The sequence below is a fragment of the Heloderma suspectum genome, chromosome 1 (genome assembly GCF_057233095.1).
Source record: "Heloderma suspectum isolate Gila_16-S chromosome 1, 16-S_ref, whole genome shotgun sequence".
NCBI lineage: Eukaryota > Metazoa > Chordata > Lepidosauria > Squamata > Helodermatidae > Heloderma > Heloderma suspectum.
The window spans coordinates 123,621,487-123,643,210 of NC_139458.1; the positions used below are offsets into that span (position 1 = coordinate 123,621,487).

General features: G+C 44.0%; 1 protein-coding gene across 1 annotated transcript in view; it reads right to left on the reverse strand.

Annotated features, from left to right (window-relative positions):
• Positions 1–2,330: 2,330 nt before the first annotated feature.
• Positions 2,331–21,724, reverse strand: part of CD81 (CD81 molecule) — a 94,212-nt gene continuing 74,818 nt past the window's right edge. Inside the window, exons 4-8 of the mRNA XM_084855864.1 lie at positions 15,680–15,754; positions 10,246–10,356; positions 8,486–8,584; positions 6,393–6,482; positions 2,331–4,031 (exon numbers count right to left, since the gene is read on the reverse strand). Of these exons, the coding sequence (XP_084711990.1) occupies positions 3,969–4,031; positions 6,393–6,482; positions 8,486–8,584; positions 10,246–10,356; positions 15,680–15,754 (438 nt within the window). The 3' untranslated portion in view covers positions 2,331–3,968. The remainder of the gene's footprint in view (positions 4,032–6,392; positions 6,483–8,485; positions 8,585–10,245; positions 10,357–15,679; positions 15,755–21,724) is intronic.

The following is a 21,724-nucleotide window of genomic DNA, read 5'->3' on the forward strand; positions in this document are numbered from 1 at the left end:
ATGGCTGTAACAATAAAAATGGTTCCGGTTCTTTTGCTTCACCCAGAAGAATCTGCATGAATCCTTCATTCTCTCCTCTCCACCTCATTTTAGGAATGAGCCTCTCTTAACTCAAGCCCTCATCTTTTAAATACTGGAGCCATATCGGAGGAGATTCTTCATGTCACCAATCCCTAATTAGGCACTTCTAAAGCAGGATTTTATGGCAAGCATTACCAGATGGGTTAATTTATTTAGCCAGTTCATCGACCCATTTTAAAATTCTGAAGCCACCCGTGTTTCCCTGTTGCTAATCCCTTGGTTCTTTGCAGACTGGCAGAGGAAAATGGGAATATATCCTGTCATTACCGGCATTGAAAGAGGCCTTAGGCCCAGTTTACATAAACAGCAGCTCGTGCAGTAAGACTGCTCATGGACAGTAACACTTCAGACAGCATGGATGTGTGCACTTTGCCACAGAGATAAATCCCCTACATAAAGGCAAATGAACAGGTTCGGAAGATAGAATTCTCCCCTCAGCATCAAGTTTTCTATGTCCAGATAGTTTTGTTTTTGTTTTTAATTCCCCATCTGCAGTCCGAAGAAATACAGTCCAGAAACAGTTTTACAATGTGAACTTGCATTTCTGTAGACAAGTGGTACATTTTCCTCACCTGTTTTGGAGAACCCCCCATATCAAAATGGCGCCATCACTGAATATTCTTGGCCATCAGAGCTCTATTTCCTACTCAGTCTTCCCTTTTAGGAAGGGAAAACTTCCAACTTACTGATCACTTGTACCGGAGTACCTTTTGATTTTACTTCGTTATCACTTTTCAGCTGTCTTGGGGTACACACTAAGCATTGTTTTTAAAAATGAAAAAGTAAAATAAATAAAAAGCAGTAATCAGAGAGCAGATTTGAAGTGGAAGAGCAACACAGGGTGCACACCTAAGCTTATGCCTTTCTCCACTGTCTGTTTACTCAAAAACTGCTACACAAAACTCCCCATATATGACGTTCCAGATGTGTACTTATCCTTGTTAAGCATGCCCTTCCCCTTAAAGCCACACCCTCCAGAAGCTGCTTTCGATTGACAGTATGACAAGGTATTGTTACACAGATTTGCATGTAATGTGTAGTTTGTACCTTACTCACAAGACAAACTGGAAAACTTGGGTCAAAGTTTCTTCTCCTTCTATTAGGTTTCAATGCAGCATGATGTTTAAGAGAGCTACATTCTACAGAAACAGTGTCCTCTGCCTCAAGCAAACATTTTTTCCTAAGAATGTGCTCAGTCCACATTCAGCTCTTGGGAGTACAGACTAGCGAATGTCAGAACAGAGCTCTGGCTGCTTACACATCGTCAAGTGAATGGTGAACAGTATCAAACGTATGGTATAGGAAAAACAAAACACGAAATGCCTGGTGGTGCATTTATATACATTTCTCGACAAAAGGCAGTGAGTTACACACATCCATTCTGTATGCTGGTAACCCCAATGTGCATATATATATATATATGTGTGTGTGTGTTGGTGTGTGTGTATAAACAAATGTACATGCACAGTTGATACCTAAAAAATGTACATATAGTTATTATACTGGAACCTGTGACCCCAAAGATTTTGAAGGGTGGGTAGGTTGGAAGAATTAATTTCTGTTTCCAGTGTGAAGCTTAACATTTGGGCAGTGTCACTTTAAGGCTATTTCTAAGACTAAAAGAGGTCTTCCCGATTCCCATCAACCACATCCAGCAAGACTCTTAAGACATTGCTTCCTTAGGACACTGCAAGCAGAGTTTGATTTGGGATAGCTTTTGAAAGAGTTCCTACACAGTGGGAGCTGGCCAAGCTGGAAAGGGGGAACCCCCAATCCATCTTTTCATTCAGGTCTCTGAGGTGACTCAAATACCCTAAGGGTGCATTTGCACTAAGCCTCTAGGTTGCGCCAACTGCTGCATTTAGAAGAAATTTACTTAGTGCTGGAGTCTTCATACAAGTGCAGTTCTTCTAAATGTGCACTAAAAGCATTCCAGCTAGTGTTGGAAGATTCTATCTGCAACACTGAGTGTATGTCTCTCACTTTTGTTTAAGCTGTCACCCTGTTCTTCAAAAAGGCACTGAGTCCACCGCAGTTAGGGTGAACACAGCAGAGCAAAACCAAGATTAAAATTATTTCTGCATGAAGAACAACATGCAAATCTGGCTTATTAGGTGAGGTCACAGTACAGGACACATCTATGCTAGTTGTTGTTGTTAAAACCCCTATGAACATGCCCATTCTATAGTAAGGAAGGGGTTAGTGGACCCTGGGTAACAAACAAGGCCTCTTGCCCCAAACTGAACAAATTCTCAAGTTGCAATATTGCAAGAGGGTTTTTTTTTTAGGGGGAGGGGAAATGGTGTAAAAATGTAAACTAGGTCAAGGCGGGAAAGGGTGGGGGTATTGGGAAATGGCTTAGCTTAAAAAGCACATGGGCCTCTCACTATGGGTGGAATCCTATTGTTGTTCTGCTGATGGAATTACTTCCCCTCCCCCTGCACAGTCAAAATCTGCTCTCGAAGGTTGGGGGACCCTCCAGAGAAGATTTTTGGGCAGTATGAGGGGCTGCAGGGGAGAGGTGAGGAGGATGAAATCCTGTCACGCAAGCAGACCTCCAATCGCGCAATGCTGGATCCCATCCTACCCTTCTACTTCTGGTGCTTGGAGAGGAGAACATGCCCTAAATTCTACTTGTAGGGAAATACCCATATACATCTACTTGGCTATTATCCAGCTCTATTATTCTAGGTTTTAAAAAGGCACAATAATGGATGCCTCCATTAAAGTTGCTTTTAAAAAAAAGAATAGATGTCCAGCCATTATTTAACCAATTTCCTTCAACAGATACTTTTTGGCATCATTAGAATACTATGCATTTACCAAGTAAGTGCCATCTGACAGTACTTCCATTCCAAACTAATCATGTAAGCACACACGTGGGAGTTCAGTTTAGCACTGAGATATAAAAAGCGTTACCATTCCATGATCAATCCTATTTAGTTTTCTGTTTCATCTAAAAAATCCTCCAAGTTGTAAAATCTTGTGAGGACTTTTGGAATTTCAAAGATTTAACCTCATCTTACATCTATGTTGTGACACCAGGAGACATAATGGACTTTCAGATTAATGGGCTTACACAAATTATGAAAGTAGTCTCACTGAAAGGGGTGGAGGGTGTTGTGGGAAATACTGATAAATGTGTATATTTAATAACAAACTAGCAGGGCTGAAAGCAGCACTATGCTCTTGCAGTCTTATATACATTTAGACCAAGAATCCAAGATTCCTTATAAACCAGGGATGGGCAACTTGTGACCTTCCAGATGTTTTGGCCCACAACTCCCATGATCCCTCAACACCGGCTATGATGGCTAGAGATGATGGGAGTTGTAGGCCAAAATCTCTGAAGTGTCACAAGTTGCCTACCCCTGTTATAAACCAAGACAGAGAACGTTAGAACAAGAAATGATGGGAAGAGGTGTCAAAAGGACTGCTTCAGTTTACCCACCTCCCTTCCTGCCACAAGAAAATAATGGGGAACAAAGGCACAAAAAAAATTGTCCACATTCCTCATAAAAGGGTGGCACCTATGCATGGGTAAACTCTCTTTAATTCCATGGAGGCAGCACAGGAACAATGGTGAGGGGGAGAGGAGAGAGAAAGGCTATCTTTGATAAAGACCTGGAACCACCGGTATGACAGCTTTTGTGCCACACAAACTGATGTGTAACTAACTCTGCTGCAAATATACAGAATACGCCCCCCTCCCCCCCGCTTAAACAAACAAAAAGACTTCCAAGTAAGAATGAGAAGTACGGTATGATAATATCTGAAATATTTATATACACAATTTTCTTTGTCTTCTTGTGGAAGCATCTCCTGGTCAGACAGTGGCACTTCGGGGTCCCTTCGGCGCCACTGTTTCGCCCCTGCCCTTCCACTTCTCAATAGACGGAGCTGTTCCTGATGCCACAGCACAACACCATGCTCAAGATCATTTCAAAGATCTGCAGGCCAGGAAGGAACACAGAAACCATGAGATTCCAAATCAAACATATTCTCTAGACCCGGGGGCCAAACCTGGCCTTCTGGGGGTCCCCAGAAAGCCATGCCCCCTTCCCCTGGCTCCACCCACTTCCCTCAACCACTGATGGATTGGTGGTTTCCTGGCCGTTGTGTAGTCCCCCCCCCCCCATTCTAGAAGGCTGGCGAGCCTCTCCTAAGGCTCAGTTAGTGGCATTTAGATCTTTATGCTAAAATAGGCTGATATTTTTGGTGTTTCCGGACCCATCCCCTTTTGCCTTTGGCCCCACCCACCAATGGAATCTCCGAGACCTTCTGGGAAATGGAATTTGGCCCACGGAAAAAGGTTCTATACCCCTGCTCTAGGCAAAGTAACTGCAGACAAGCCCATCATGGCCAGACTCCTATTTAGACTGGCAAAAATCTTAGGGACAACTAGTTCTGGTACAGAAGTCACAGACGGGTTTTAATTTCAGACCGTTTTCTTTGTTGCTGTCACAAGTTCAAAAAATATAAAATTAAAACCCAATATGCACTTTAACAGGTTTAAGTAGCAAACAGTAAAACCCAAAATGTACAGCTCTTAGATGAAATGCTGTTGCTGCTCAATATTTCCCTGAACTTCTAGTTTTCCTCACAGTGAATGATGCAAAGTCAGCAAATACATTTCAACCACATTATCAAGGAAATTAATTCTACCGGAAATGAAACGTTGCCAACCCTAGCTGCAGCTGCATAACGTCCAAACAGATTTAAACAAGTGAACCACCATAAAACAGGACTCGACTATTGAAATGATCCTTCGTCTTCTGTGGGAGTTTAGAGAGGTAAGGAACATTCTCAGGCTCCAACTTGAAGAATGGTGAGGTCTAGGTACATCTTTAGAAGCTTTCTTTTTCCTCCCTTGCTGTCTGGGAACATTGCAAGGAGGAGGGGAGGGGAGGGGAAGGCAGTTCTTGCATGGGCAAGCTGCAGTTAGGGATATGTGAGAATTTCATTTCAGTTCGTTTTTTATAAGAATTTACCAAAGTTCACATATTCCTTCATATTTGCAATGGAAAGAACATGTGATTAAAAAGACCTTAAATGTGGGAGAAACGGAAACTGACAGATCTGTCCATCCAGGCTCAGGGCTTTGAGGGCTTTTCTCTTAGAAGTTGGGGTTTGAATCCCTGTGTAGTCAGCCATGCTAGTGCTGAGTCAGGCTGGCCACTACTTCTTTTTCTGACAGGCTCCTCATTTTTAACAACTATATGGCAGGCAGGTACACCATGATCCTCTCTACACTGGGAATAACTGTACCTATTGAATTTGGCCAGTGCCGATGGCTGAGAATGTCGTTTCCATTCAATTTTGACAAGAATTTACAAAAAATGCAATTATCTTCATATCTGGGACAGAAAGCACTTGAGATTTTTAAAATTCGAATGCAGGAGAACGCAAACCAGCAGATTCGTCCATGCCAAGCTACAGCTTTTCCTTGCTCTGCAAAGAGAGAATAAGGAAAAGTTGGAGGTAGAATCATAGAATAGTAGGGTTGGAAGGGGCCTATAAGGCCATCGAGTCCAACCCCCTGCTCAATGCAGTATGTAAGGAAGTCCTTTTTTCTTCTCTATAACCCTATGTGCCGTTCAAAGAGTTGGAGAGATCTACTTTGGCTGCAATGTATGTATGTATGTATGTATGTATGTATATCCCATCTTTTTTCCTTTTGCAAGGATCCCAAGGCAGCTTACAGAGTTCTCCTCCTCTCCATTTTATCCTCACCACAACCCTGTGAGGTAGGTTAGGCTGAGAGTCAATGACTGGCCCAAAGCCACCCAGTGAGCTTCATGGCTGAGTGGGGTCTAGAACTCAAATCTCCTGAGTCCTAGTCCAGCACTCTAACAATTACACCACACTGGCTCTCAGATACGTCTGCTGAAACCTCACGCCTTGGCCCTCAACACTGTTCCAACCTCACTTGAGTAAATGAGCTCTGAAGGCATCCAGTCCGCTTTCTAGCTGTGCCATGTGTTGCTGAGCTGATGCCTGAGCAAGGGCTTTCCCATTCAGGGATAGACACTACACCAAGCTGTCTCTCAAAGGTTTCCAAGCCTTCCCTTGGCTGTGCGCTTGCCAGTGTCCACACCCCAGCAGAGGCCACGCTTTACGTCCCAGGGCAGTAGATGCTTGGAGCAGCACCCTGTTCACCTCTTCCTCCTCCCCTCCCCATAATTCTGAAAAGACACCTGACCCAGACGTCCATCAGCATACTGCACACCTCTGTTGTACGGGTGGTGCCTCATCCAGTCCTTTGGGAGTATCCCACAGTGCCACAAAGTGCCCTGCCCCCCACCACTTACCATGATCACAGCCACCACAATGGCAGCAATGCCAATCAGGTACAGCTTTCCAGAGAACAGCTCGTCAATTTTATGGTGACAGTTTAGGTCCTGAGGTAAAAAAAAATGCATGTATCACATAAACATCCTGCATGTGAGCACACTTTTTCCCCCCTCATAGGTGCAGACATGAGAAAGACTGAAGGTACAGCAAAAGCCAGTCAGGCCATTCACCTCAACCATTCACCAGCATTAGGATGACCGAATTCCTGTTTGGTGGGAAAATGATGATTTCGCTCCTCTTGCTACTCTTTGTACAAGGGCCCTAACAGGCCCCCATATTAAGTAAACAGCCTCCTCAAACATACCTCCATCTACCTGTTTTTTTCTCAGCAACAGAGCAAGCAATCCACGGACATAATCAGAGGATAAAATGGCACAGTATATAGGGAGATGTGTTGCTTTGGGATGTTCCACATGTACCCTTTCCCTGCCATGTGCCTTTTTTGTGGTGCCATCCATGGTTCCACTTCATTGCAACTTAGGTAAAAGAGACTTGCTGGAACCCTTTCAATCTGGTTTTGGAACAGAAACTGCCTTCGTTGTCCTGTGGGAAGATCTGTGCTGGGAGAGGGCAGAGGGAGTGTAACCCTGTTGGTTTGCTGGGACCTCACAGCGGCATTTGGTATCATCAATCATGGTCTCCTTCTGGATAGGCTATTTGAGTTGGGATGTGGGGACACTGTTTTGCAATGGTTCCACTCAGGTGGCCAATTCCAGAAGGTGGCACTAGGGGATTATTGCTATGCCCTGGTCTACAGGGTTCTTCAGGGCTGTTTTATCCCACATGCATTTCAACACCTTCATCAGCCTTCCCCAACATATCACAGCTAGAATGGCCAATAGCTGGACAATGGTGGGAGTTGTAATCCGAGGGCACCAAGTTGGAGAAGGGTGATGTACATGAAACTGCTGGGAAAGGTTATCTAGAGATGTGGGCTGAGGTGTCATCAACATGCGAATGATACCCAGCTCTACCTTTCCTTTTCATCTAATCCAGGTGAGACAGCTGATGTTCTGAACTAGTGCTTGGGCAGAGTAATGGACTGGATGAGGGCCAGTACACTGAAACTCAAGCCAGACAAGATGGAGATACTGTTTGTGGGTGGTTTGCCTGTCTGGTTAAGTGGGGTTCAGCCTGTTCTGGAGGGGGCTGCACTCCCCCTAAAGGATCAGGTTTGTAGTTTGGAGATGCTCTTGGACCATGCCCCCCTACTCTGACGTGGCAACATGTGTCCCACTATGGCCCTGGCTCCTCAAAGTCCATGCATTCAGTGAGATGTTTGAAGAGGGAGCCCCAAAGAACAGGGCTCCTGATCACATTAAGAGCCTATCCAGGGAAGGAGAAGTTCTTTAAGCATGAAGGCCATATTTCCTTATGGGGAGCCTTCTAGGGGCTACATGCTGGAGATGGATGCTCCCCTGCAAAAGTGGGTGGGGTCAAAGCTACAATAAGTGGCTTTATTTTACCCCACACTCCCTCACACACACTGATTCTCACACATAACACACATACACAGCTGCACCCCCACCCCCCACCTGCCACATTGTGCCTCTGTGTTGCAATTTAAAAAGCTGCCTGTTTGTTTCAACTGGAGGCTTTTTCCAAGGGGGTGGGGGATTTGAGGGTGTTTTACCCTTGGAAGATAGACTAAGTCAGTCCTGCAGTAAAGCACAGTATAGTGGCAAAACAGGTGTTTTGCCACACATGTCCACGGAAAAGAAACCTCGGAAAAGTTAAAAGAGTTGCCCTTCGTACTCAACAGTTCACTGGGCAATGATATTTAAAATACAAAATGGAGCACTGTGCCTTGCCAAAGCACTGATTGGTAACTACCACCTTGAAGATGCTTAGATACTCCTGAACCCCGACACCACTTCTGGATTTGCAGTGGCTCCTTCCTTGTTCAAAGGGTGGAGTCAGAAGCCATTCATACATCACAGCCACCACAGCTGTAAAAAGGTGCACCACTGTACAATCCCCAGTCAAGTGAAGTCGTGCGAGAGAGGAAAAACGCATGCACTGGAGGTGCATCATGTGGGAGTTTCCTTACGTTTTCTGGTGAAAGCAGGCTTGCTTCTTTAGGGCAGAAATTGTTGGAAGCTGCCATGTTGAGTAAAGCTTCCACAGTCTGTGCGCCACAGCATTTTAGCTGCAAGCAGAGAAAATTTAGAGAAATTGACCACAGACATTCATCTCCAAAAGTTTCGACTTCTATCTTTTCAATGAATCACCTGAATCACCTCCTACCTGTAGATTCTGATGCCTGAACCTCTCTCCCCTCATCTTACCTCCCATCAGGAGCAGATCCAGGCAATGACCAGGAGATGGGATGGCATGGGTGTTCTAACAGAGAGCTTTCAATCAGGGAGAAAACCCCTGTATTGGAAGTCTTGGAAGATTCTGAGTGCTGGGTGGAAGGTGGCAACTTCATACTGGAAGACAACCTTAAGTCTGAAGTTTTGCAGGGGTAATTATATATAGTATAAAGAACAGCAGAAGCTGGTTTTCTTTTTCCTCTTGCTAATAAAATGACCACACGCCTATATCGCTAGTTCAGTTCAATGAAAAGCAACATATATTTGATATGTGGCTCTCATTTCCTGTTCCTTATAACTTTGGGGGAAGAATTTTGAAGATGACAAACCTGAGCCAGGGGTGTTGCAATTTCCTCTCTTTGGGATTTATTTAGCCACTTAAAACTTACACTGTCTTTTTTGCATCCTGGACTGTTTCCAGACAGATGGCCCCTAGCACTTACCCAATCTCTGTTCTTCTATTGTAAGCTACGAATGGAGTTGCAATTGACTTTCCTCACAATCAGGAGTATTGTACTTTTTCTGTATGTACATCCTGCTCTGTAGGATGACATAGCTGTGATGGGTGGGGCCATTTCAAGCTCAGCACACATTCACTATAGCTGAAAAAAATGTTTTAGTGCTAATTACAATATTGATTTAAAAAAATAAATGGGCTCATAAAGGTGAACATCCCATTTATTTGGTTAAAATCAAAACCCATCACACCTCGTCCTTTTCCTGTGGAGGGAGGGATGCTTTGCTGGTGTGTTTGTACATTGTTAGAGGCAGTGGGTGAAGAGCAAACCCACTGCACCCGTTTCCCTGTGGATGGGTGGTGGGTGAGAAGATCTTCGGTAACAAGAGAAAATATACAAAGCAGCCACAATTCTTCAAGAACATGAGTGACTACAAAGTAAACTGGCAGAGGATAACTGGATATCCCCACTTGAAAAGGTTTTCCTAATTTTATACACAAATATATTTGGGGAAATTAATTTTAGAAGAATTTATTTAGAAGCAGTTTGGGGAAACTAACTTGCCTTTTCATATAATGTGGCTTGCTGAGGCAGAGAATTACAGGTTCTGGAGAGTGTGTTAGCCTTGCCAATTTGCCTTTCTGTGAAATGGATGTTTTGTTGCAGTAGTAAATTTTGCAATTGCTCACCTCCCATGGCAACCATTTTGTGACTCTCCTCACATGGTAGCCATTTTAGGACAGTGCCTAGAACACTCTCTCAAAAATTAGGTTGTACCCATAAAGGTTGGAGACCCCTGCTCTATGGCAGGGGTAGACAACCTGGTGTCTTCCAGATGTTTTGGACTTCAGCTCCCATAATCCTTGACCATGCTGGCTGGGGCTGATGGGAGTTGTAGTCCATAACATCTAGAGGGCACCAGGTTGCTCTATGGGTACTTCAGGCACTCGTTGAAACAAAAGAATAACAACATTGTCAACAGACCTGTTTGTGGAAGATTAAGTTCAATTCCTTATAGAATGCACTATACAGCTTACCGTTTCATGGAAGGTTTTCACAACTGCTTGTGCCTTGTTCGATTTGCCCTCCTCTTTTAACTTTGCTTGGTCCAATGCCTGGTCGTAGAACTGTCTGACATCTCTGGCCACCTGCAAAGGAGAGGGGGGTGGGGAGATAGAGACGGAAAAAATGTTATAGTTGCAAGGAAAAACACTTAACTGTGCTTTCTAACATTTTCAGTTATGTAGGTATACTCAAGTTTATGGTGTGGTGGCAGGTAGGCCATCTTGTACCACACACTAGTCTTAATGTAAATACAGATAATTCTTCCATCAGTGACTTACTAGTAGTAGTAGCCGTAGTAGAAATACATATTAATATAATCAAATCTTTAAGCGGCTTACATACAAGGTATTAAAAATCACATTTAAAAGTATATATTTAACATAACACTAAAAAAAATTCAACTTACAGCAACAAAGGTAAGATAAACTGAAACAATAAAAAGAGACAGTAAATTGGAGCAGCATCATGATTGTTCCTAATAATTTAAAAAAAAAAAAAAGCATTTATAAAGAGGAGAGCCAGCCAACAGAGCTCAGGAAACTAAATAAAGCTTGTAGATCAAACATCATCATCCAGAACTGAGACCAAGCTGAGAGCAGGGAACTGGTCGGTTGGACAAGTGAAGATCATGGTCACTCCTGCAAGATGTGTTTAGCAGTCAGGGGAACAGTACAGGACATGCACATGGGGAGGGGTTCCTGCTCCATAGATACCGATGGGTAGGGACTGCATGCCCAAATCCTTAACTGAGCCAGGACAATTTTCCTTTATGAGTAAAGCAAATTAATCTCAAATAGACTCTTCCTAGTAGTAGTCTCATAAGTCCTAAACAGGAGAACGCACCTGTTGACAATGCATGTGTCCCTGGCACTTGTTCTTGATGCATGGAAAGGACTAATAAGAGGCTGCTCTTACTAAGACAGCGGGGCTGGAAGAACAGGTTTGTGGTCAACTTGTGTTTCCAAATGCTCAGCTGCTGCTTCTCCACTGGAGTGAAACAGCAGCAGTTTGGATGAGAGAGAGAGAGATGCTTTGGAAAGGTGGTCTGTTGACCAGTGAGGCAATGGGTGTACGGGGTCACATTCCCCCATAAAGGAAAGATTCACAGTTTGAGGGCATTCCTGGACTCCCAGGTGATCACTGTGGTCAGTTACACCAGCTTTAGCTGCTACTCTAGCTGTGCCCCTTCCTGGAAAACAAGGACCTTGGTCATGTTGTGCATGTCAGGGTGGAAATTGAGCCCAGAGAGCCTCACAGCAGTTCGGATTCTGAGGAGGAACAGCAATCTGTGGGAGAGGAGCCAGCTCATCCCTCACAGGCTCAGCACCTGGCAGAGATTCCTCCTGCCAGCATTCCTGAGATAGATAGTGACCCTGGTAGTGAGGGAGTGCGGGAGGGGGGCTTCTTAGATGCTCGACGCAGACACAAAGAGCGACGAGCAATGGAGGGCGCAGAAAGGAGGCGTAGCGCCCGTTTGGCACGCAAGCAATGGCCGCCTCCCATGGACCCAAGGGAAAGAGGGAGGATCTCTCCCTAGCCCATAGGTTCTTGGTCTTCAAGTGACTCTCTTTCAAATGGGGATCAACTGCCTACTTGAAGCTTAGGCCACTCTGCTGTTCCTTGCTTTAGTTGCTGGTGATTAGCATCTGAAAGAGTCATTAAGTTGTAAAAGGATTAAAGCTTTGAAAAGAAATCCTTTTGTCTGTGTCTTGAGTTGGCTATTGGAATTTACTGAGAGAGGCCGCCAAGGCGCTCCTGACAGCACACATCCTGGTAACCACCTGAGTTAGCTACTGTACTGTATTTAGTGTAGCAATGCCCAGGAAGGTAATTTAGAAGCTTCCAACTACTGCCATGTTCTGGAGCACAACCTGGATCCAAGGTTAGCCACATGGAGCACATCACACCAGTACTTCCTTCTCCATAGGTTACCAGGTAATCTCCAGGCTAACTTCAAGGTGCCACATATAATCCTTAAAACTCTACAAGGTCTGGATCTGGGATATATGAGGGAATGTCTTCTTCTATTTGTACCTCCTTGTTTTTTTTAGTTCTGGCAATGAGACCTTTTTTGTGGGTGCTATCACCATAAACAGACAAGAGATTGGTTAATACTGCCAGTAGGGCCTTTTTAGTGGTGCCCCCAAAACTGTGGCACTCTTTGCCATTGCAAACATGCTACACTGTCCTAGTTGACCTTTTTTTAGAAAGGCCAGGAAAACTTTCCTTTTTAGATAGACAGCAAGTGGCTAGGAATTATTTTAAATGTTGACTTGTTTTATAGCAACATTCCATTCCTTTATTTTAATTGTTTTATTTATTCATGTTGTGACCATCTGTAAGGATTTTGATCAAAAAGCAGGCTGTTAAAAAGCACATTCCTTCCAGGGTCACAGCTTTTCCATTGCAACTCCCCAAACACACCTCTTACAGAAGATGTGATAGGACAGAAGAAGAGGAGTAAGGTATACAGGCCTCAAGATATGTAAGTCTGTTTAGAATCAGTCAGCATAAGAAAAGTCAAGAAGGAAACTCAACAACAACAGAGAAAAACAAAAAGGTATCAATTGGAAGAAGCTTAGGGTAGGAACATTTTGCAACAGTGCAACTGATTTGATCGCCTGGATCTTACATATAGAGGCTCAAATGAGTGAGCAAGGTACTGGGTGCTTCTAGACAAGGTTTTCCCTATGCAATTGCACTGCCTCATTCATGGAATTTTACATGTGTGTGTGAGTCCATCCATATGACATAGTCTTCCATTTATATCTCTCCTGTGCTTTCCCACTGCTTCTTCTGTCTTTTTTTCTTATTAGCAAAAAATTGTTATGGAGAAAAAGACAAAAGAGCTATCCTGTGCCTTTGGTGTGTTAGTGCTAGGAGCCCTCCATCTGGAAACACTCACTGAATCTCCCCTCATGGGTTAAAAAAAAAAGCCAAGTACTAAATATAGCATCATGAACGTTACAAGCCACAACACCAAAGCAATTTTATTATAGTCAATCGCCTTGCAGCAGAGCAAATGGGTTGTGGGTTGAAACTCTTTTAGGGAAATGCATCCCATTTTCTTACTTCTGCCAAAACACCACCAAAAACACAATTAGATTTGATAATTGGAAATCCTGGCCAGCTCTTTGCTTGCATGGTAAGGGGACTTTGTCCTTCCCATTCCAATTTAAGCTACCCCTTGGGAAGTGAAAAGTTGAGAAACAGCATGTCAGATTTCATTTTTAAAAGTGAGAATGGGAAGCTTTTTTATTAGGGGATAATTTGTCCTGGGGGAAGACTGTTAAGAACTACAAAATGCCCCTATTCTATTTCTTCAGTGCCATCTGGAACTGACTAGTGGATAAAACACCGGTAATAGAATTTCCTCCCACTGGGTACAGCATACACAACAGCTCAGATGACACCGGTGCTAATGAAAGTGAGTGGCCATTTGATACAGAGGAATGGGTATGCGACATTCAAATTCTTCTCATGCATCAGTGCTGAGTGGAGCTAGTGCTTAGCTCTTTTGTGTGTAATCAAAACTGTCAGGATGCCCCCACCCCACCCCCCCGGCCAGTGGTGGGATGAATGAAAATAGGAGGGAAAATCAGTATCACCCCACTGAAACAACATCACCATGTTGGCCTCCCTATATTGGTACAGTCAGCTTGGAGTGGGTAAGAGAACAGACAGAAGCAGGAAATCAAAGATGATATAAAAGGGGAAAAAATGAACCTTTCCTTTGCCTTCTGAGAAGGGAACAACACTACTAGTAACCCACAGAATTAAGATTTTACCACAGCCCCAAGCAGTCAAAAGTGAGATAAAGTAATGTGCCTGTGATTCACTGGATGAATATTGCCACCACCTATTTTGTGAGTGTATATATGTCTGGGAGTGATTGGGTGGATAATATCTGAGGCCACAGTGACCCAAACATGTGGGAAAAGTGATATAAAAACAGAGTAAGTGACATTGTAAAAGGTCGTCTACTCAGAGGTCCAGGACTGTAATGGGTGTGCATGTCTAAACATGTCTCAGGAAAACATCACACAGTCTTTGATGCAAAGACTGCAAGGAACAGAGAATCCACCATCTCATTGGCAGTCTCTCCCAAAAGATAATTGCTCTCACAAATTAAAAGAAACCCAATGTCCTTTATTTCTAAGCATTCATTGCTATAATGCTTACCTTCTCTTGATTTAATAACCCCTTCCTTTGCCTACTTCTTTTTCCTTGCAAGGGCATTTATTTACTGCAGTTAAAGCCACTTGTTAATCTACCTTATGAGGCAACCAAATCAGCCTTTTATTTGCAGAACTTTCCGGCTCTTCTTCTCCCCATATTTTCATCATCCCTTTCAAGTCTAGACATTACAGCAACCTACACATGTATACTTTTCTATACCCCTGAACTCCATGTTAATGCTCCCAAGGAAACGGCATTATTCCTTTTACCACAACATTATAGTTATCCAGAAGAATTAAAAAAAATCTCCCAAGTTTCTGTGAACTCCAGTCTTCAGTTACATAAGTATTTGTTTTACTTAAGGCTATGCACAGATAATACAAGAAAATATCACAGGGCTGTCATTGCTCAAAAAAGGCACACACATGTTTGTTTTCTAGCCCACTAAGGTTTTGGGTCAAACAAGTTTTTTATGCACTATAAATGCATCAGTGCTTTGATGACAGACCAGAATAGGATGGGAAAATGACTGTGGGTCACTACAGGCAGCACTATTATCATACTAGCTTCAAGACATTTGGAGAACACTGTAGTCCAGACATGGGGAACCTTGAGCCCATGGGCCATATCTGCCCTATGGGGAGGAGTTCCTCTCTGACCCACCAGCTTCTTCCCCAGGGCATGCCCTGTCTCCTCAGGAAAGGAAAAGCTCTTGTCTCCAATCAGGCATCCATGATTCACTAAAGACAGCTGCTGTCTCGGGATCGAGTGTTTGCAACCCTGTTTGGCTGTAAAATGCTCTAATCTGAACAGTATGACTTAGTTTGTTCAAAGTGTTTAGGGGTGTGGAGAGCCTGCCTCTTGCCTATAGCACATTTGCCTGCTCTTCAACAGCTGCCTCACATCATTGGCTGGCAGAAGGCAGGGAGATGTTTAGCAAGCAGTCACTTCAAATTGTTTATATTAGACATAAGGAGAAACAAATAAATGAATACAAAGCAGTAGCAGCACTTTGTCTTCATAAATGTTTTGTTTGGCATTCAGCCCAATCTACTTACCCAGGAGGTTTTGAGAGGGGAAAATAAAGTCACTCTGTGAACTTAATAGGCTTTGACCTATGAAACTTAGGCCACAATAAACATATTAGCCTTGAAGCATGGGACTCTCAGCTGTGTTGTAAAGTTCTATCTAAATATACATAACAAATTGTCATAATGAACCTCTTACCTGATCCTTATTAACAAACCCCCAGATTCCAGCAGCCACTTCACAAGCAAACAAGATTACGAGGCATGTGAAAAACTGTGAATAAAACACAGATCAGATAAGAAAAGTGGCAGAACTACCAGGTAATACAGAAGGGCATTAGTGCAAGGGTGCAAGGATGCATACATATCACAACATGGAGGATAAATAGCATTGGGTTCAAAAGGCTCAGTCAGTAATTTCATGAATGGAGCCGCAACACTACTCTTCAGACAAGAGCGGTGTCTTTGAAAAACCACAAACAAATGTGGACTACACATCCCCATAGCGCTCAATACACAAAGGATATATCCTGCTTCTCAGGGTGTCCATTAGAGGCTGCTGTCAGACAGTACACATAGTGAGTAGGAAGACTGTGGCAAACAGGAGTATAACAACACTTCTTGCCATCAGATCACAACCCCAGAAGGTGGTACTTCTTCCTAACACTCTGATGCGGCTGAGGAGCTTTGAAGAAAGGCCATACATCAAGTCATTCGTTCTCCCCCTCTAAATATGCTGACGCTATATGCGAATGTATTTTCCAAAAGTGACAGCAAAATGCCATTACTTCCCAAAATGCCCTCGTTCTTTTGTCTCCAATGCTCAAGGTTCCGCCACAATGAACTGCTACTGAACATTTGCTTAAGTGCCAATGGAAATTTAATCTACATAATATAAAAATAGCATAGTCCCTCCCAGAGACTTACAACAGACAGGGCAAGAATAAGAGAGACATTCAGGACTGACACACTTCCATAGTGGCAACTGTGTAAGGGAGAGCCAGGAATGATCACATGCATTCTCTAAATTGTATTATAATTTTGGTGTGATGGTCCCTCAAGTCTCTGTTCAAAGGTGATATTCAGTCCACGTGAAATAGTCTGGGTGGTGGTGGCGTAGAATTTCCAGGGCAGAGTAGAGTGTTTATGCAACGAGTGGTAGCAATTTGGCTGTCTTTAATTTAAAAAACAAGAGAGGAAGGCACAAATTATGTAAAAAAAACAGGAGAGAAGATATTCTCAAGTGGCTGAAAATGCTTTAATAAGCCCAACACTTTCTGTTTGAAAAGAGAGGATGCATCAGTAAGATTTTTCAAAATATATGTAGAGAAAGACGAGTGGCCCCCAAGGAAGGAAATATCTTTCCGAAAAGTGTTGGGATTATTAAAGCGTTTTCTGGCACTTGAGAATATCTTCTCTCAAAATAAATAAAAATATATTCCAAAAAAAGAGAGAAGAGAATATCTTCTCTCCTGTTTTTGGACATCTCTTTAATAACAAACATTCAGGGTAAGGATGCACTGTGCATTGGGCAAGTGGGGGCACACAGCCTTCGACGAACTAAATAAAAGCAAGAGGTTCAAGAAAAGAAAAAGCACTGCCATGGAACTAGGATAGCAGTAGCCTTGACACATTTAAAAAAACCAAAAAACAGATGTGCATTCCTAGGGTAGAGTGGTAAAGTAGCAAAGTATTTGGCCTTTATAGCTTTTCTGAAACGAAACAATAAGTAAGAAAACGGTGCGGCGCTGGGACTTTGCATTGTTCATTACCATTCACATCACAGACAATAGCCAAAAGGTTACATTAGAAATTGGCACAGCCACATTTCAACACAGCAATCACAAACAACAGTGAATGTGTTATCTAGGGATGGAATTGGGTTTCCCCCAGATACAGGGGGTTGGATTCAGATTTAGTCATACTTAAGAGTAGACCCACTGAAATCAAAGGGACTTAAGTTAGTCATGACAACTAACTTAAGTTAGTTGCAGTGGGGAGTTGCAGTGGTTGAAGAGACAAAGGAGACAGAGGCTAAGAGGTAAGTGGGTTGCAGGAAGCCCAGGGCGCTGCCCTTTATCCTTCTGACTGGCTGTGAGCTCACCAGGAGCTTCTGAGAGCTCCAACTGAATTGGAGGGGTGTGGCCTGAGTACTCCCAGCAGCTGACTGGGCGGGAAGCTTCAGTCTGTTTCCTGCCTCCCAGCTGAGCAGAGCAGAGCAGAGCAAGCTGCTCCAGCTGGTCCAGGGACTACAGAAGCAGGCAAGCTCCCAGAGAGCGAGCTAACAGAGTGAGCGAACAGGGGGAGCAAACAGGAGTTGGCCAGGGGAGTTCGGCAGGGGAGGTCAAGGGGGAGGCCCCTAACATTTTTTTTTTTTTTTACTAACTTTTTCCCATTTATTTGTCTTGTAACACACACTTCCACACCAGTGGGACTCTGCTTTTAACCTCTACTGAGTAGAGGAGCAGGCACAGGCTAGTCTAGAACAATCACAAAGCTAGACACAAAAAGGGAAACGGGGCTATGGAAGGACAAGACTCTCCAGTGGTGGTGACCTGCAAGGTGTGTGCCATGTTTGTTTTCTTGCCTGAGAACAACATGGCCTACACCTGCAACAAGTGCAAGTTGATCACGCTGCTGGAGGAAAAAGTAAGTGGACTGGAGCGGCGACTGTAGACCCTCCGGGGAATAAGAGAACACGAAGAGTTCTTGGACAGAATGGGGGAACTACAGCAGCAAAGGGCAGACCAGAAGCTTGAAGAGCAACAGCAAGATGAGGCAGAAGTGGGAAATGCTGAGGAGAAGAAAAATGGAGTAGAGGATACTCCTTGGAAAACGGTGACAGTTAGGAGAAGAAGAACTAGACGCCACTCTGCACCAGTGGAAGCGGTGGAGCTGTGGAACCGATTCCAGGTACTTGCAGATGAGACTGGAGGACAGCCTGCAGAGGAAGAATCACAGGGGAACCTGCATGAGAGTGAGCAAGAGGCTAAAGGTCAGTCAAACAGAGGCGATGAAACCCAGGCCTACAAGAAGAAGAAGGGAAGAGTGGTAGTAGTGGGAGACTCCTTGCTGCGTGGGATCGAGACCTAAGTATGTCGCGAAGACTCGTGGACTCGCCAGATATGTTGTCTCCCGGGAGGACAGATTAGAGACGTGACTGAAAGGTTGCCTGCACTCATAAAGCCCACTGACAGGTATCCCTCTCTTCTCATCCATGTGGGAACAAATGATACCGCCAAGCGGAGCTACGAAGAGATCACGTCAGACTTTGAAGCTTTGGGAAGGAAACTCAAGAACTTTGGGGCCCAGATAGTTTTCTCATCCATCCTTCCAGTAGTTAGAAGAGGGATAGAAAGGGAACGAAAAATACTCCGGGTGAATGACTGGCTACGAAGGTGGTGCCGACGAGAGAGATTTGGATTCTGGGACCACGGGCTATACTTCCTGGAAGATGGGCTGTTGGCTAGGGATGGGTTGCACCTCACAAAGGCTGGGAAGAATGTGTTTGGCCACAGCATGAAGAACTTCATCAGGAGGGCTTTAAACTGAATCCTACGGGGAAGGGAGATGTAATGTTGGGGGTAACAATGGACGTAGGCGCATGCACTGCAATGGAGAGAACAGCGCTGATAGCGCCCAATAATAGTCTTCAGACACATGTAGGTAGAAAGCCAGACTATGAAGCACATGGTCTTCGATGTCTATATACTAATGCCCAGAGTATGGGAAACAAACAGAACGAACTTGAACTCTTAATAAAGGAGGGAAATTATGACTTGATAGGTATAACTGAGACTTGGTGGGATGACTCTCATGACTGGAATACAGCAGTTGAAGGATATAACTTGTTCAAAAAGAACAGGAGGAACAGAAAGGGAGGCGGGGTTGCACTGTATGTGAAAAATACATATCTCTGCACAGAAATACAGGAGGAGGAGCTTGGTAGCCCCATCGAGAGCATCTGGGTTGAAATAAATGGAGCAAAGAATAAAAGGAACCTGGTGGTCGGAGTCTACTACCGGCCACCCAATCAAGGAGAAGCCAAGGATGAAACTTTTGAAAAGCAAATAGCCAATGTTTTAAGGAAGCATGATGTAGTAGTAATGGGGGACTTCAATTTCCCCGATATTTGTTGGGAGACAAATTCTGCAAAACATGGCCCCTCCAGGAAATTCCTGACTTGTGTGGCGGATAACTTCCTCCTACAGAAAGTAGAGGAAGGAACTAGAGGATCGGCTATCCTTGACTTGATCCTAACCAACAGAGATGACTTAGTGGATAAAGTAGCAGTTACAGGAACTCTGGGGGAAAGCGACCATGTTGTACTTGAGTTCTTGGTTCTAAGGGAAGCAAAAGCCGAGTGTACTCAAACGCGTACCCTGGATTTTAGGAAAGCTGATTTTAATAAACTCAGAACAATGATCAGTAAGGTCCCATGGCAAACAATGCTAGCGAGAAAAGGAGTCCAAGATGGGTGGGAACTTTTAAAAAAGGAAATTCTCAAGGCACAATCACAAACAATTCCAACAAGAAGAAAAGGTGGAAGACAACAGAAGAAGCCAATGTGGCTTCACAAAAAGCTTAGGGATGACCTGAAAACAAAAAAGGACACATATAGGAAGTGGAAAGAAGGCCAAGTAACAAAGGAAGAGTACAGGCAGGTAGCACAGAATTGCAGGGATGGCGTCAGGAAGGCTAAAGCGGAGAACGAGGTGAGGTTAGCGAGGGATGCTAAAAACAACAAAAAGGCTTTCTTCAGCTACGTGCATAGTAAAAGGCAGAGGAAAGAAATGGTTGTTCAGCTATTAAATAAGGATGGCAAAATGATAACAGATGACAAAGAAAAGGCAGAGGTGCTCAATTCCTACTTTGGCTCAGTCTTCTCCCAAAAGAGGGTCTATGACCCCCCTGGCAAAGGCGAAGTACAGGCTGAAGGGGCAGGATTGCAGCTTGAGATCGACAGGCAATTGGTCAAGGAACACCTCATTACTTTGAATGAGTTCAAATCTCCAGGGCCAGATGAACTGCATCCTAGAGTCATAAAGGAACTGGCAGAAGAACTCTCAGAACCGCTGTCTATTCTCTTTGAGAAATCATGGAGGACCGGGGAAGTGCCAGATGACTGGAGGAGGGCTAACGTTGTCCCTGTCTTCAAAAAGGGTAAAAAGGAGGAACCTGGGAACTACAGACCAGTCAGTCTAACATCAATCCCTGGGAAAATTCTGGAGCAGATCATAAAGCAATCCATCTGGAAGCACCTTGACAACAATGCCGTGATTACTCGAAGCCAACATGGATTTGTCAAAAACAAGTCCTGCCAGACAAATCTGATCTCATTTTTTGATCAAGTCACCTCCCTTGTAGACCGTGGGAATGCTGTAGACATCATATACCTCGACTTCAGCAAAGCTTTCGACAAAGTGCCCCATGATATCCTGATGAGCAAACTTGCTCGAAGTGGGCTAGATGAAACAACGATCATGTGGATCCACAGTTGGCTACAGAATCGGACTCAAAGAGTGCTTCTCAATGGGACCTTCTCAAGCTGGGGAGAGGTAACGAGTGGGGTACCGCAGGGCTCAGTCCTGGGCCCAGTGCTCTTCAACATTTTTATTAATGACTTGGAGGAGGAGGTGCAGGGAATGCTGATCAAATTTGCAGATGACACGAAATTGGGAGGGATAGCTAATACTTTGGAAGACAGAAACAAAATTCAAAGTGATCTGGATAGACTGGAGTGCTGGGCAGAAAACAACAGAATGGCATTTAATAGGGACAAATGCCAAGTTCTGCACCTAGGAAAAAGAAACCAAATGCACAGTTACAAGATGGGGGATACGTGGCTCAACCACACTACGAGCGAGAAGGATCTTGGAATTGTCGTCGATCACAAGCTGAATATGAGCCAACAATGTGATGTGGCTGCAAAAAAGGCAAATGCTATTTTGGGCTGCATTCATAGAAGCATCGCTTCCAAATCCCGGGAAGTACTAGTTCCCCTCTACTCAGCACTGGTTAGGCCGTATCTGGAGTACTGTGTCCAGTTCTGGGCACCACACTTTAAGAAGGATGCAGACAAGCTGGAGAGGGTTCAAAGGAGGGCAACAAAGATGATCAGGGGACTGGAAACAAAGCCCTATGAAGAGAGACTGAAAGAACTGGGCATGTTTAGCCTTGAGAAGAGAAGACTGAGGGGAGATATGATAGCACTCTTCAAGTACTTGAAAGGTTGTCACAGAGA